This window comes from Taudactylus pleione, unplaced genomic scaffold (genome assembly GCF_031769625.1).
Source record: "Taudactylus pleione unplaced genomic scaffold, aTauple2 ptg000082l, whole genome shotgun sequence".
NCBI lineage: Eukaryota > Metazoa > Chordata > Amphibia > Anura > Myobatrachidae > Taudactylus > Taudactylus pleione.
In genome coordinates, this window is record NW_028284484.1 from 1,407,402 (window position 1) to 1,424,835 (window position 17,434).

The following is a 17,434-nucleotide window of genomic DNA, read 5'->3' on the forward strand; positions in this document are numbered from 1 at the left end:
TCTGCAACTGCAACCAGAACATAACCGACTGATTTTTGGTATTGAGTCAATACAAAGATCCAGAGCATCCCCATCCGGAAAAGAAGTCAGCACCATATAAAGGGGTGAGCACAAGTTGGTTGGGGACTTGAAGGGGAGTAATTGGGAATGCTTGAGACCCGTACAGTCTGGGTTTTGTCTGAACTGCAGCCACAGTTTATGTTGTCTGCAATGCAGAGCAGCAAGAAAAGTGTGCTGTACAAATTACCAGTTATTGGGGCTAAAAGTGGACAATTGCTAGCCATGCCTACTCCTCTATGGGCTCACCGCACCATTACTCAGCCATGCGGAGGAGATCCACTTCTTGTTTTTATGTATAAATGAAATAATGTAACACAGCCAGGGGCTGATGCAGAGTCAGACGCAGCCACGCCCGTGTCTGCGTATTTTGCCGCTACAAAGCTCTTCCCTGGTGTACAGCCGTGCATCCTAATGTGCAAGCATTTACATTTACAGACGCTCTAATACTACTTTAGTGTGTCTTGCGCCATTGAACCTGTCACCTGCCCTACGCTAGGTGCAGATTCTCCGTCTTAGTATGGCCTCCAGTCGGAATGGTGAAGCGTTTTTATGCAACCACTTTCAGCAAAATGCCTGCGGCACTCCCATAAGACGCTGTCTCTCTGTGCGTCGGATTAGCCCCCACCCCTTGTCACCACGCAGGACACCATGCATCGGAAACAGTATGGCGACTCTGTGCGCTAACAATCGATACGCATGTGCGGTGTGACTTAAGACGCATGGGCAGTATAGAAACATTGCTCGTCTGCATCGGCAGAATCAGGCCCCCATGTCATATATAAGTCACCTTGCAAGATAATGAAACTGGGTGTCTAGTCTGACACAAAGGTTAGGCTAGCATCATTTTTACCAAGTCTGCAGCCAGCTATAGCCATTGTGCCAGTGTCATACAGTGGGTTACACAAGACATGTTCCCATGAATTACAATTGTATTGTGAAATCAAAACCTCTGAAATGCTAAAGACTTTTCTATTTATTTTTTTATCCCTTTTTTGCTGCCAGCCCCACAAACCAACGTACAGCCCCACTAACCAACGTACAGCCCCACTACCCAACGTACAGCCCCACTAACCAACGTACAGCCCCACTAACCAACGTACAGCCCCACTAACCAACGTACAGCCCCACTAACCAACGTACAGCCCCACTAACCAACGTACAGCCCCACTAACCAACGTACAGCCCCACTAACCAACGTACAGCCCCACTAACCAACGTACAGCCCCACTAACCAACGTACAGCCCCACTAACCAACGTACAGCCCCACTAACCAACGTACAGCCCCACTAACCAACGTACAGCCCCACTAACCAACGTACAGCCCCACTAACCAACGTACAGCCCCACTAACCAACGTACAGCCCCACTAACCAACGTACAGCCCCACTAACCAACGTACAGCCCCACTAACCAACGTACAGCCCCACTAACCAACGTACAGCCCCACTAACCAACGTACAGCCCCACTAACCAACGTACAGCCCCACTAACCAATGTACAGCCCCACTAACCAATGTACAGACCCACATGAACAGTAACTGGAGCCTATGGGATCATTCTAGCAGTATAAAAAGCACAAACTCTGTTCATATACCATTGGGCAAAGTGCTGAAGTAAGTCAGTTCTTCCAACTTCTCAAATAGTCCTTACAGAGAAATAATGTGTTTGTGTTTTACATTTATGACATGTGCCCCAGCCAGACGTTACAAAACTACAACTCCCAACATACACATCACACCACCTCGAGAGGAACTTGTCTCCTGCCTTTTGTATCGCTGCCCATAATATGATACTTCTAAAGCTTTAACACTTGCCAATTGTAAAGGCTTGGTGCTAACGGACAAACTGATTACATTAACCGACTTGTTCCAATTCAAGTTCAATCCTGTTTCTTTAAGTAAACATTTCCAGAAGTGAATGTGATCTTGAAACAAAGGCTGAGGTTAGAACGCATGTTTTGCTGGCCAGTGAATGCACTCACAGAATTCGCTGGACGGTGGTCGGGAGGGAGTGTTTACAGGGGTGGTGGCAGTGCGAGTTTTGATCCGGCGGAAAACTGCCTGCCTGCGATGCCTGCGGTGGGCCCTGGAGCTTGCGGCTTCAGGAGTTTTCTTCCAATAGTAATAAAAGGTAATAAGTTCTCCCTGCAAGCAGTAAGAAACAACGTCATTTAGCATATTCACATAATATAGAACTACAATTGTAGAATATAAAAACAAACTATGGAGGTAAATGCCACAGAAGGAAACGCTGGTGACTAGTTTTGGGTATTTAATCCGAGAAAATCAAAGAATAAAAAGCATTCCTGTGATTTTAACAACTTTGAATCAATGAAGAGAGAATGAGCAAGTCTTATTTGCAGATAAATCTATATTTTCTAGTAATAACCTACTAGGCAGTGCTTTGCAGTGTGTAATTGATAAGCCCTTCACACAAACAGTAACAGCTTTGCTAAAGTTACACTTTGCAGATAAGACTAGGGGAAATTTTGTCTACACTCAATTAGGTTACAATACAACAAGATAATCATGGAGTGCTATAAAACGTACAAATTCCTATGGCCGTGCCATGTGAAAGGACCCAGCTGATTCCATGCATCACTATATTTCACAGCTGGCTAAAAACCGGGCGGCTTTTTGCCGCCCGGCAAAAACTGGCAAATGTGAAATAACCCTATAGGTATCTATAACAATGCTATTTTTAAGTAATTAATAACAGATCACCCTCATTTAGCAGGTCATGAAGGATCACACAATATGCATGGCTGCAATCAAGATTTATATATATATATATATATATATATATATATATATATATATAAAAAAAAAAAAAAGAGACGTATGTTTATATATTTACAGTAAGAAATACATACATGGTAATATATATATATATATATATATATATATATATATACACATATACACACACACACACATATATATATATATATATATACACACACACACACACGTAACTAATCTCAAGTTAGTTATAATAAAGACCCCCCCCCCTTAATATACTACTGACATTTCAGAAAAGCAATGCTTTCTATAACTTAAAGTATACAATATGAAAGGCAGTTAGTAGTAGCATGTGAATAGTGTAACTTCATTTAATGTTGCTTAAACCATGTGTTCTTTAAGTGTAAATTTCTCCTATATCCAAAACAGATCAAAAGGAAAGATTTAAAATTTTACCTGCCAACCTAGACAGAGGAGGTGAAGAGAGATTTCTTGGACATCACCTGGGTGTGCGTCGGGCCCTAATACTTTCATTTCCGTATTAAGTGAATAATGTATGATACCTGCTGTAGAATATGCTGGGAGGTGCCAGCCTGGGCTGCTTATCACAGGTATCACACCTGCAGTGCATAGTACAAACCTCCCTGTGTTGTACCAGGCTTCACAGCAAGAAAGCAAACAGAGAAAGAAAGCTGGCTACAGAGTTTCAGGTTACCTTAAAGGACCAGTAGTGCCACAAAAAAAACATATATACAACATATAACACACAATCATCTCTGCTCAAACATTTGTGCCATAAACAAAAGATAATAGATCTATCTTTGCGTCAGACATAACCATGGCGCACGTTCTGTGATATTAGTAGGAGAGAGAAGAGCTCAGTTATTCTGGTTAAATCTGTACAAAAGTTGTATTGTGCTGTATGTACATCTTACACAATATTCATGTACTGCTCACACTGTATAGTTTATTATCATGTCTTAATTGATAATCTGAATATTAATCTGTTATAAAACAAAGGAAAATAACAGATTGGGCAAGTTTACTTTGATGTGAGCTAGAAACCAATTTTACTTCCAGCATGTATAATACTAGGCTGCAGATATAATGAATGGTATTACACTCCCAACGTTCACTACACTGATGATTAGGAGTGCTGCTGCTGCTGCTGCTGCTGTGGACCTGAGAGGTTTACTGACCATCCCAGAAGGAATGTGATCTTGCTCTATAGGTTGATTGCTATTGTGCCTTTCTTACAAGGTCATATCTGGTACGCAGCCAATTTTACCTGTGTTTTATATTATTGTTTTACATGATTGTTTTAAATAAATTTATATGGTTTTACAATATGCCACCCCCCTTCGTGATTTGATGCTGAGGTGTACGGACACTGTGGGGGCCATTGTGTTGAAAAATCATATTTTGAAAAGGAACCAGAAACTCATGGTACATTTCCTGACTTGAAGGATTCGAGCGAAACATACGTATGTATGGGATTTACATACATATTGAAAAGGATGATATGCAGTACATAATAGTGATTATAGACTATCATCTAAAATTTTATTTGGTCACTGGACGATTATTGAATTTACGCTAAAATATTGTCCACAAGTACTAACCGCAGAGAAAGGAGCGCTTGAATTTTTATACTACATTATAAGGTGCCATCATAGCAAATATATCCAATTATGGGGGGCGGGGGTGACTTGGGAGCAGATATAGCAGGAGATGCACGAACGGGGCACCGGCTACCGTTAAGCTTATTTTATAATCCTACCCTTTTGCTACATCTTCCTCGTCGCTATTGCATCTGCTCTATCCCCCAAGGTGCGTAAGCAGTGATTTGGCTTGCCATCCGCCATTACAAAAATATTTAAATCTAAAGTCAAATTTGTAACCTAGACCCCTATGCGTGAATCACGTAACCCGATCTGGGAGCCTTTCAGACGGGCTATACATATTTGCTTTACCAAGGAAACATTCGGTATGCCTGTTATTGCAGAACCTGCGGATGGCAGGACCCACAATGTTATTGATTCGACTGTTCCTTTGTTTATTGATCACCAACAATTTTTGGTTGCTTTGCTCTATATTGTTGTGCCACCTAATCGATATAGATATATATTTCACAGTGTCTTTTACAATATGCTTACTTATAATATATTGTTTTCTAAGATTTAACAGTTGCTAACTAGGAATAGGAACAATTTTAATTCAGAATTATTATCATTGTTCGGCATTACTACTGTGTTTAGATTTAATATGCTACTTCAAGTGCCTTTTATACGTTTGAGACTATTGCATACTAATATTTAATACATTGATATTACAACGAATCTTCTGTAGGATAAGTTACAGGGAGACAGATCTAGCTATTATATCTACTCAAAAAAGAAGCACTGAATACCTTGAAATATAGCGGAGACATCTTAAGAGTATATTATGAACATCTGTACTATAAACAGAACCCAATAAATGAATGTAACAAAGCTGTCCACACCCGCCAACCTGGGTTACCTTCTATCTGTATGCTGGGGGGCGTCGGGCTCCCGGCGTAGGTATAATGACAGGCGTCGGGATTTTGACATCTGTCATTAGTACCCTACCGGGATTTGACAGTCGGCATTTCGACCGTCAGCTTCCTGACTGCATCCCATATTCGTACAGCTGCTGACTGATGCGGTGGCGGTGCCAATAGCATCCATCTCTGAATCAGGCCCTTAATCTGGCAACAGGAGAACACAAGGGTTGGTTTGCCTGGTATAGTAGCAGTTTCTTACACAACCACGCTTAGCTACACCTCGGACTGGCTCCTACACTCAGAATATTTTACAGCAGACATTTGGAGCAGGCAGTATTCATACCACTTTCAGACCGAAGCCGGGGCTCCAACCTTACTTTTTCCTGGGTTATTGAACACAGTTTGAACCTGGGACACAGCTCCAATACCCCTTTCACACTGCACCTTGGTCCCCGGTTGGCCCCTTTCACACTGAACCCGTGTCTGCCCTGTAAAATAGTGTAGAGTCCTCAAAAGTGGACGTTCGCTGCTGCAGTCCTCTTTCAACGTTCAAAGATCCACCAATTACCAGCTGGGTGGTGTGACCTGGGTCGAATCACCCAGGACGCACCTTTCACACTACAGGCTCTTTCACACAGAGACAGGACCCAGGATGACCTAGCTTGCCTTGGTAATATCCAGGGTCAGAAGCTTGGGGTGGGGGTGGGGTATTCAATTAACTGCCGGGTTTATCCCACGACTACTTGCCAGTCAAAAACCCTGTGGCGCGGGGAAAGTCTATTCTATAAAATAGACTTTTTCCAGAGCACCCCCAAAAAAAAAAAAAATCGAGACTCAGGCGCAGAAACACACTGATTCCACGTAAACATTGTTGTTTTTTTTATTTTTTTCCTGTGCGCGCGTCTGATTTGGTGTCTTTTCTGCGGACTTTACCAGACTGCAGCAAGTAGCCGCGGGATAAGTCCCACAGATAATTGAATACCCCCTTTGCCCAATACTTCTCTGTCTCCTCTCATGACTCCTCTCCCCCCCCCACAGCCTCTCACAGTAGGTGTCCCCCAAGGTTCTGCTCTTGGACCGCTCCTATTCTCCCTCTATACACCCTCTCTAGGTGAACTCATCAGCTCTTTTGACCTTCATTATCATCTCTATGCTGATGATAGTCAGATCTACCTTTCCTCCCCTGATCTCTCCCCCTCTCTACTGACTCGTATCTTCAACTGTCTCCCTGCTATCTCTTCCTGGATGTCCCAGTGATATCTTAAACTTAGCATGTCCAACACTGAGCTGATAGTCTTCCCACCCTCCCACATAACCTAACTTCCCACTATTTCTTTATCAATTGATGGCACAATTATCTTATCTATTATTATTATTATTATTATTATTATTATTACCAGTTATTTATATAGCGCACACATATTCCGCAGCGCTTTACAGAGAGAATATTTGCCCATTCACATCAGTCCCTGCCCCAGTGGAGCTTACAATCTATATTCCCTATCACATACACACTAGGGTTAATTTGTGTTGGGAGCCAATTAACCTATCAGTATATTTTTTGGAGTGTGGGAGGAAACCGGAGTACCCGGAGGAAACCCACGCAAGCACAGGGAGAATATACAAACTCCACACAGTTAGGGCCATGGTGGGAATTGAACCCATGACCTCATTGCTGTGAGGCAGTAACGCTAACCATTACACCGTCTGTGCTGCCCCATAGTACGCTGTCTTGGGAGTTATCCTGGACTCATCCCTCCCCTTCAAACCACATATCCAGAACCTCTCGCAGTCCTATTGTTTCCATCTCAAAAATATTTCCAGGTTCAGACCCTATCTCACCCAGGATGCTACCAACACCCTCATACACTCGCTGGTCATCTCCAGATTGGACTACTGTAACCTCCTCCTATCTGGCCTCCCCAAATCCCATCTCTATCCTCTCCAGACTGTTCTCAATGCTGCTGCCCGGCTCATCTTCCCCTCCAAATGCTCTTCATCTGCTTTCCCTCTACTTCAAGCCCTCCACTGACTTCCCTTCCCTTTCAGAACTCGATTCAAGGTTGTCACACTCGCTTACAAAGCCCTCACCCAATCTTCTCCAATTTACATCTCTAATCTCATCTCCGTTCACGCTCCTGTCCGCCCTCTTCGCTCAACTAGTGCATGCCGCCTTTCATATCAACTGATTACTTCCTCCCACCTCCAAGATTTTGCCCGTGCTGCTCCCCTCCTTTGGAACCCTCTCCCCATCAGACTCTCCACGTCTCTGCAATCATTCACACGGGCTCTCAAGACCCAATACTTCATTAAAGCCTTCCAGCTCTCATCCTAACTTGCTACTACATGTTCCTTCCTCCCTGTCTGCCCTATCTGTGTCACTCCTGTTTGTCTGCCCCTCCCTTATAGAATGTAAGGTCTTACAAGCAGGGCCCTCTACCCTTGTGTTACTCTCCCTACTTTACTTTTATCTACTTCTTACTTCCACTAGGGCACCTAACACTTGGTTGTATATGCTCTGCTGCTTATGTGGGTGTTATGATCGCTAATGTAGCAATGTAATTATCCATGTCCTTGTCCTGCATTGTATTGTTTTGTACTGTAAGTCACTGGTGACCTATTTGCTTATGTACTTTGTAAGGTGCTGCGTAAAACTTGTGGCGCCATATAAATAAATGATAATAATAAGTGGTGATGAATGAAAAATTTCTTTAGGTGATTGTTATGACCCTTGAAAAAACAATGGTCATCCTTAATGCCTCTAGATATTGAGAAGGGGTTAATCGTCTTTATATGTGGAAACCATGCTGACTCCAGACATGGAGGAAAAATACTTAAGGTGTTTGAAGCACCTGAGTGGCACCTAATGAGACAGTTACAAAGACCTATTACACCCTCAGATTATGTTCAACTAATTGGCATCCCTGCCTCCTGCCCACTTTCCCCCCTTATTCTACAATGATCCCCCTTTTTTGGCTATAGGGGTGACAGATTTCATTGTTCCCTTTTTTTTACTCCGCCCCCCCCAGCCCCCCCCTTTTTCCTCTTTTTTTTTTTTATGGTTACGGATTTTGCCCAAGCTTCTCTGGAGCAAATCCCTTGTACTTCTCTGCAGGACTGTTTATTGGCTTTTCTATCACTACTGTTTATTAGAACACAAATTACATGTTCAACTGTTTAGGTTTCATATCTCTGTATGGTTTATACTGCATTTGATATGACTTGTACAATAAAAAGATAAAACAAAAATGTTTATAGAAAAATTAAGGACACAGGTGTAAAACGTGCCATGAACTAATTGCCACGTTACTGATAAACAAGGCCTCGCAGTACTACTGACCCAAAAAAATCTTTAATATAGACGCCCACCGGTTACAATCTGCATATACTTGTTACATACCTAATTCAGAGTTAAGGTGCCCATACACGGCGCGATGCAGCAGTAGGATCGTGCCGTCCCCGCCAGGAATCGTGCGGTCCCCGCAAACCGCACAATATTACCGGCTCCCCCCTCCTTCATCTGAATGGGATCGTACATCGCATCCCAAATGCAATGTAAAACCAACAAAATATGCTAAATAAGGTATTCAACTGTAGAAAAAAAATATTTTAATGTAAGTTTAATGTAAGTTTCCCTATATAACAAAAAACTAAACATTTATGAAATGTATTATTTTTTCTACAAGGAATATTGTAACAGTCAGCATGGCAATACGGTCTTTAAGTCTATTATGAAGTAATTAGAAATGATGTTGCACCTTTGCAATTCAGAGAGGTTACATTGTTGGAACAGCAAGGTGTCAAAATTCCAAGGCTTCCCTTACACCTGCTACAAGTCATTCCATGACAGTACACACAAGCTGCTCCACAAAGCACTGTAATAGATGTACAAGCCTGCAGGATTTACAAACACGCACAACCCTGATCGCCCTGCTGTTCAGTACTCTAATGAAATATTCATACGGGGCCGTCATGCTCCCAATCCTCCAAGCAGCTCTGTTAATTAATCACAAATCACCTACTAGCAGTGACAGGAACCTCAGCTCTTCAAGGCCCTTTATCCCTTGCTCATAGGATCACCTTCTGGTGCAATTTACCTTTGAGCGGATTTGAAAGGAAATAAATAATGGCAGCAGTAGGCCGAAATGTATGTTTGTCATAAGCCAAGTATCTCTGCGAGACACTAATCTCTCTTCAACCAGGACATGAGCTTATGAACTGGAAATGCGACAGAGTAACGTAAAATAATGCAGATCTTTACTCACGGAGGACGATCCTTTTATAATCTATTTAACAATAAAAATTTAATTGTATACAGGCTGAGCCCTGTTATTCCAGGAGAGGAAAGCATATCATTAGATCTGCCGTAGGGAAAACCTGTTATATGCACAGGCTTTCAATACATAAAACCACCAAACATTGCGATCAACTGTATTACTGCAATGGTGCAAGCGCCTTTTGTGCACAGGACTATACTGTGGTACATCACAAGGTCCCTCACAGAGGTATACTGCATGCATTGGCTCTAGTCTCATGAATATGGGAAAAGGCCAAACATGACTGCCGCCACTATGAGTAGGCTATGAATGCACATCAAGGTAACATACACAGGGATGTGTAAACATATACAGACTTTACTGTAATGCTGTGGATATAAAAACAGAGCCGACAACGGCACTGGCAATCTGGCTGCTTAGAGAGGACTGGGAGGGAGCGGGGAATAGTGAGAGACATTTCGTACAGCAGCACTAGGGCACATCTGCTACAAGGTTGTGTGGAAAACATTTCTATCAGCTCAGCCGTCATGTCTGGAAAATAACAAAGCCTAAAGGGATGATTGCTATTAAAGTTCCAGCCAGCCGTGGACAATCCATGAGACACATGAAGACACCAGAGCGAAGGGGCCGCTATTTTGGCATTCTCCTTGTAGTCTATTCTATTAATAAAAGCAGGCGTAGTAGGAATGAAACACACATGGGAGCGAAGGTCTTGGCACATATTCTATTCCTCCAATTCTCCTCTGTCCGGGAAAACGGGATGACAGTATCAGCAGAAGCAGGCCGATTCCAAAGCTTTAAATGAGCCAGAGTTCTCATGAGGATGTAAGAAGCCAAAGTTTCTATTACTCGATTATAACCCTTTCCGTGACTGCAGAGTACAGCAGAACATTGCTATGACGGTTCTGACTATACTGATCCGTTTCAACAGTAAGCCAAGGGCTTAAATCTCAGTTGAGCTATGTAGCTCTCACTGCCCAAAGATGGATCAGACTCGCTTTACTGGGCCTACTTCCCTCCCCTGAATGCCAATAGCCAACAATACTACACACTTAATCTTCTTAACTACATTAGAAATAACCTGTATGAGCGCACAGCGCAGGTTTCAAATTATAGCAAGTAGAATCCATCACAACTGTCAGCCGATGCAGAATCTCAGAATGAAATCAGACTAATTGTAGGAAGATGAACCTCAGTGTTACCCAGACGGGATATTCTGCAAGCACAATGCTGAGTAGAGACCGGGCATGATGCAAGAAATGCAATTCATTCAGAGATGTAAGAGCCAATAACAATGAGGACAACCAACTGGTAATTAACAGTTATGCTTAAGGTCAAGAGAATAAACAAGTAATAAATCAAGTAGATCTGAAGCTTCATATAATAAAATATCAACTATGTGGCGTTTACATATAAGTTTTACATGACAAAAATATGTATACTTTTGAACACTGTTACTCATTGGGCTCGATTCAGTTCAGCGTGATGCTGAATAACCCCAGGAGGGAGCTCCCGGAACTATTCAATTCACTGCGCTGTTTGGTCCAACAGTTGGCAGTTAAAGCCGGTATTCAATTAGAGGCGAAAAGTCTGCAAAGTTTTGACTGTCCGACTTTCCGCCTCCTTCAGAGGCAGAAACTATTCGCGCGCATCCCCACTTTTCTCCATATTCAATTCCTAAACAGGCGAAAACGGAAAACAGCGAATGCGGAACATGCGGAAAGTACTGTCAGAAGTGGGGAAATCAGTCTGTACCACCAAAAAAGATGCACTAACATAGGAAATCAATGTAGATGTGTAATAATAGCGCTAATAAAGAGTGTTTGAGGTGCTTAAATAGTTTAAATTGCTTCTTATTAGCATCTTAGCAAAAGTGGTGAAGAATGACAAAGTAGTATATTTTGGTGAAAAAAGTAGTCTAGTCAAATTTGGGGTACTTGAAAATGGGTGCAAGCATATTTTTATGTCTCTAAAGTGAGCTTTTAAAAATCGTGAAAAACCACCCTCACACATGCACCTGCAATTCCAAAAACACTTGGCCCCTCCTTCCAGCACCCCAAGAAGTCTTATTTCGTTAGTTTTTAAAGTTGCCCTCCCTCCCCCCAATACACACTTTTTACTTTTTGCCCCCAAAACGAAAGTACTTTTTTGGGGTGTTCTGAGGTAATTTATTTTATTGATTTGTTCTTTGGAGGGGCTGTCCCAAGGGTTCTGAGTTGTTTCCCCACGTTTGCACCCCAAAATAATGATTTTGCACTTTTTTGCTCCTGCTATTCATAGGATATACTTTTCCGCCTTTTCCTGCTATTCATAGGAGATACTTTTACAATGGTTTGACTATCCGCTTAGGTGAAATCGTCCTGTAATTGAATATGGAGATACTTTGAAAACAGGCAGAAAGTCCGAATCCGTGGAAACTTGTCTCCAAACGGCACTTTTCGCCTCTAATTGAATCTGGCACTATCTTGGAGAATGGTGGTTCTTGCGAATTAACATGGGTGTTTAGTTTCGAGAACCGTAATGCTCTGACTAAAGTGCCGGCTGCGCGGTTGTTAGTGCCGCGCTAAGCCAGAAAACAGCCGCAAGGCTTGCACTTTTGTCTGATTTCTCCTCGCACCCTCAGCGGGGTGCGAGAAGAAATCCTTTAGTGGGACCAAACAGCACTTTGAATTGAATAGCTCCAGATCTCCCTGGGGCTATTCAGCATCGCGCTGAATTGAATCGAGCCCATTGTGTGAGGATGAGATGTTACTTCAGAAAGGCGGCAGGACTGAAATAATGATCTTCCTACTGTGCTCATAATTACTAACACAAGAAAGTATCGCTAAAGTTTCTACAGTGCACACAGATTTTCGATTTGTTACTTTCTATTTTCACAGATGTTTCACTAAAACATCAATAAATAAAACAAGGTAACAGCACAAACAGTCAATGCATTTACAATTGCTGGCTGTGGTGGTTAATGCTGCGTATCCACTATGCGACAATACTGAGCGATTTCACTATTACGACATCGTAATCTTGCAATCGGTCAGAAATTGGGCACAAAACGCGCACATCAATGTTGGAAGCGATCAGCGATGCGTGCTCCCGATAGTCGTTTCCGACATCAATCATCGCCCGAACATGCCGATAATGAAAGATTGCCCATGTTCGGGGATGATCGTATTCCACATATTTTACAAGAAATGCATTTATTCTCCCAATATGACAGTTGGGACAATTGTCTATTTACCTGCTAAGAGCTACAGTATTAAACAGTGAGTAGAGGAGGCTGTTAGCACTGCAGAGATAAAGACATTAGGGGACTCATGCATCATAAAACAAACCCTTTAACATGATTGGTACCATACTGCACAGAGTGTATGGTCTCAAAACAAAAATGAGCAAAGCATGATAATCTAAATTGCTCAGATGTCTATAATCGTTTTTAAAAGATTTAGGCGAAACCAGTAGCGTAACTAGTTTGGAGCAAGTGGGGACTTGTGCCTAAGGCACCAGTTGGGAGCTTGGATTCTTGGTCGAATTTAGCCCAAATAATCCAGGGTAGGCCCCACTGTGTGACATCCCCACATATTCCCTTCCTGTACGGGGGTAAATCACCACTTGTCATGCACTGGATGCACTTCCTCCTAAAAAGGTGCTGGGATGACCTCTCTGGCCCAACCATGGTTGAATGGAGGTAGTAGCATATTAAAAAAAAACATGAAGATCAGGGAGCATGATAAGAAACATACATGATGTGTGTGCGTAAAAGCTTAATAAAGAAAATACAGGCATGGGGGGGCACATTATGGTAATTGATTGGGGGAGGAGGTGGTGGAGAGCACTGAGCGTATTAGAGATATAAACATACAGAGGGGCCAAGGGGGTAAGTAGGGCAATTAAAAAAAAAAGTAGGGGGAAGTGTGGAGCACAATAGGGAACATGTAGATAAAGGTTCACTATAAGGAAAATACAGCAGACAAAGGAGAGCACAATACAAAACATATGGGTAGGACACGGACAGACATGACAGCAAATTCAAATGCTGGTAGTCATCACAAGTCTATAGTGTAAGCTTGTGATGATGGTAGAAGTGATGCACTATTCTGAAAAGGCACATTGCTTTGATCAAAGGCATACATATCCTTGCAATCATGCAAATGCAGCAGAAGGTGTATGACGCCGCCTGCTGCATTTGCGATCCCAGCACTGCGACGGAGGTCGCAGTGCTGGGATCACTGTCGCGACCATCGATGGTCGCGGTGGTGGACGGTGACGGGTAAACTGAGTAAGCCTCAGCTTACTCAGGCTGGCCGGCTTGCGAGCCCAGCGGACTGCGTATGTCCACAGTGTCTCTGGGCTGGCCATTCCTGGAAAACGGGTCGAACACGCCCCGTTTCCGGGAATGCCGGTCCTTAAATGCCTCTGCCTGTCAATCAGGCAGAGGCATTCAAGGGATAGTGTGCGTTTGCAGGACCCATTCTGCACACTCACAGAATGAGAACTGCGCACGCATAGATTCCCGATTATCTGGAATCTGCGTTTAGCAGTGCAATTGCGTACACCTTCTGAATTAGCCCGAGGTACTAATAAAGTCACCTGTGCCCAAACATGGTTATTTTTAAAACCTAGACTGTTAGGGTGCCTTGAGGACTGAGTTTGGTAACCTCAGATAGATATATATAGTTTGAGATAAAGAAAAAATACTATTATATCTGTAATTTTAGGCTGCCTATCAAAATATATAAACCTCAAAATCTGTACACTGTGTGGTCATTAGGATTGTCTGCTTTATTTCTCCTAAAAGGAAGCTAGTTTGGTAGTGACTGCATACCCCCCATCCCATCCCACATGGGGTACACCAGTCTCCAGTACCCTCTAGACCTGCTATTGTCACCTGTTATTCCTCAATATGTCTTGAGTGGGACATTTTACCTTGTTACTTTCTGTGCCACAGAGGGCTTAGTGTGTGTGACCTCCGATTTTAGCAAATATATGATGTATCATTACTCAGCATATCTCCTAACCTGAGCATAACTTGACTCTTCCTAACGCTGCTCTTCCTGGGCATACAGAATTCCTTCTCCCTGCTTCATTGGCTGCATCCCCCAATCCAAACCCTACTTCTATCCTCTCTGAGTGTGTATGTCTGTCACTAGCTTTCCGCTTCTTTCTATGTCTTTGCTATGTGCCATTAAATAAGAGCACCATTTATTAGTAATTAATACAAGTAATATCATAATAGACAGGTGCTCTAACTCTACATATTGGTTTCTAATTCTACATATTGCTATGGATAGTTGACCCCAGCGTTTGAAACCATTGTGCCAGTCTGTGGGGTGAGGTAGTATAGTAAGCAAGCCATGGTGGGTAGCATCTAGGATTTGGCATACAATTTAGTAAAATGTTACCGATTCAGTCTCAGGTCGCCAGAATTTGTGATGCAGCAAGTTTTAGTGAATAGCTGCCCACCCTCCAGAATATCCAGGTGACTCCATGTTTTTGGGAGACTCCTGCTTGGGTGGGCAAAACTCCGGTATTTGCGCACACTGTCCTGCCCTGGAAATGAGGTTGGCACCACAATTTTTAAATGTTAAAGAAAATAATGTCTGTTGTTGGTCGTTCATTTTAAATTTCCAATCCACAACAGTGTGTGCGCACATGTACGTGCCATTCATCGCTGTTAACATACACTGGAAACACAAGTTAAGGCGAGTACTAATATAAGAATTCAGACAGAATTTTAAAAAACAGTTTTCAAGTGGGGCCATTTTCTTTTAATTTGCCCTGGGAGCCAGCAGCCCTAGTCACGCCTCTAGGTGGGTCATGGCTGCTATTAGACATAATATAGGCCCACATGTAGTCCTGAAGTGATCCAGCCTGGCAAGACCCTGCTCCAATTTGGCCATTCACAAGTGAGCAATGTGACTTTATCACTTGAGCGTAACAGCAGAATTGTACATGTGGCTAGATTCATTCATTGCAAGCTATTAACCTCAGGTTGCTTTTATAATCCAAAAATGTTTAATGTGTCCCTGACAAAGGTGAAGAACACAACAACTTGGATGTGGGAATTCATTACCCTATAGAGACGGGCGATAAAAATGAAAGTGCCCCTTCTCAGTAACGCTTGCTGCCTTGCAGCTCCTTTATTAGGACAGCTTGCTTTAAATTATTTCGGAAATAAACCGCACATTTTTTTGCTAATGAAAAACATCTTGTTTAGTGATATCTTTGGCTAGTGGTTAGGAAGAAACTGGCTGCACAGCACATATTTCCAGTGCTTTGAATACAGAATTTCACCAGTGTGGGTCATTCTTTTTGTGGCTGTATTACAGGCGTATCACATAATGGCAAGTACATCCAGAATTGTATTTTCAAATGATCTATTATGATAGGTAAAATCAGACATTGTAGACGGGTAGCAGTCGGGAAGCCAACGGACGTAATCCCAACTGCCGGCTTCCCAACTGTCTAATCCCGGCAGGGATCTAATGACAGGCGTCGTGATTTCGACACCCGGCTTACCAATCGAAGGCAAGCCGGGCACGGACAGCCGCGGGGGGTGGGGGTTAGGCTTAGGTCTCCCAGGGGGGACTTAGGGTTAGGCACCACCCCGGGAGGTTAGGGTTAGGTTACGGGAAGGGGGGGATAGGGTTAGGCACCCCCCCAGGGGGAGGTTAGGGTTAGGCACCCCCCTGGGGGACTTCAGTTTGGGGGGGGGGGGGGAGGGGGTTAGGGTTAGGCACCCCTAAAGGAGTGTTATAGGGTTAGGGGGTAGAATTGGGTTAGGAAATACTTACCTTTGACGATTGGGATTTTCACCCCTGCCTGGCAGCTGCAGTAAATCATACTGATTCCTTGTTGACACATGCCTACATGGAAGTACACATTTATGTAAAACTGTTAATGGGAATCTGCAATATCGGTTGTGTTACCATGAGGACTATCCACTTACCGATGCAACCAATATCCAGCCAGTACTTCATACTGCAGAGCTATTGGACACATATTATGCACTTAATATATAGCCAATATAGGAAGCTGCAAAGCTAACGGACAAACACTTGAAGTACTTATTAAGCAGCACGTTTATGCCACGGACTGAAATCAGACATCATTTGCGTTTTGACTTATTCGCAGTAACCAGAACATGCACTAGTATTAGCTTAGGGGGCATTGGTTTACGCTGCCATTTACATCAAAGTCCAGGTTCCCATGACATTTATAATTTATCTATACCCGTTGTATTGTTGTATGCTGCCTTTCTGCTAGAAGAATAAAAAGAGCAAGCTGAACAAAGTAGATGTCTCTATCCCTGCTGTGTTTCCAACATGCTCTTATCACATGCTTGCCCTAATTTATGTGGAAGCAGCCATAAATCAGGATATGTAAATAGCACAGCCACAACATTTCTGCTGAATGCTCAGCTATGCAAGGGAAGGAGGTGCTGGGATGTTGCTGCTATGCTGGCAAATCTCTCAACCGAATTTACTTAAAGTGAAATTAGAAATCTTCCTTTCCGTTGCCAATGCAATGTGAGGACAGAGTTATTGAGAGGTTTAGGGTAAGAATGAATAACTATAAACTAGTACAGTATAAAAAAAAACCCCAGTAACTGTTCATACATGCAGGCCCTTTAAAAGCATCCACAATAGCACACAGAGATGCTCTAAGACTGGGTACACGCATGTAAATATATAATTCGATCGACGAACGATATATCGGTAGTGCGTCAGTTGCTGGGTGCACAAGATGTGTTTGTGAATTATGTCATTCACAGTCATATCAGGTCGGCCCTGCAGCACAGCCGATGATATCAAGGAGATATATCGGTGCATCTGCC

General features: G+C 42.9%; 1 protein-coding gene across 9 annotated transcripts in view; it reads right to left on the reverse strand.

Annotated features, from left to right (window-relative positions):
• RERE (arginine-glutamic acid dipeptide repeats) overlaps positions 1-17,434 on the reverse strand; it is a 355,792-nt gene that overhangs the window by 21,345 nt on the left and 317,013 nt on the right. For all 9 annotated transcript variants that reach the window (XM_088468176.1, XM_088468175.1, XM_088468170.1 and 6 more), the window contains one exon: positions 2,043-2,205. In XM_088468176.1, the coding sequence (XP_088324302.1) occupies positions 2,043-2,205 (163 nt within the window). The remainder of the gene's footprint in view (positions 1-2,042; positions 2,206-17,434) is intronic.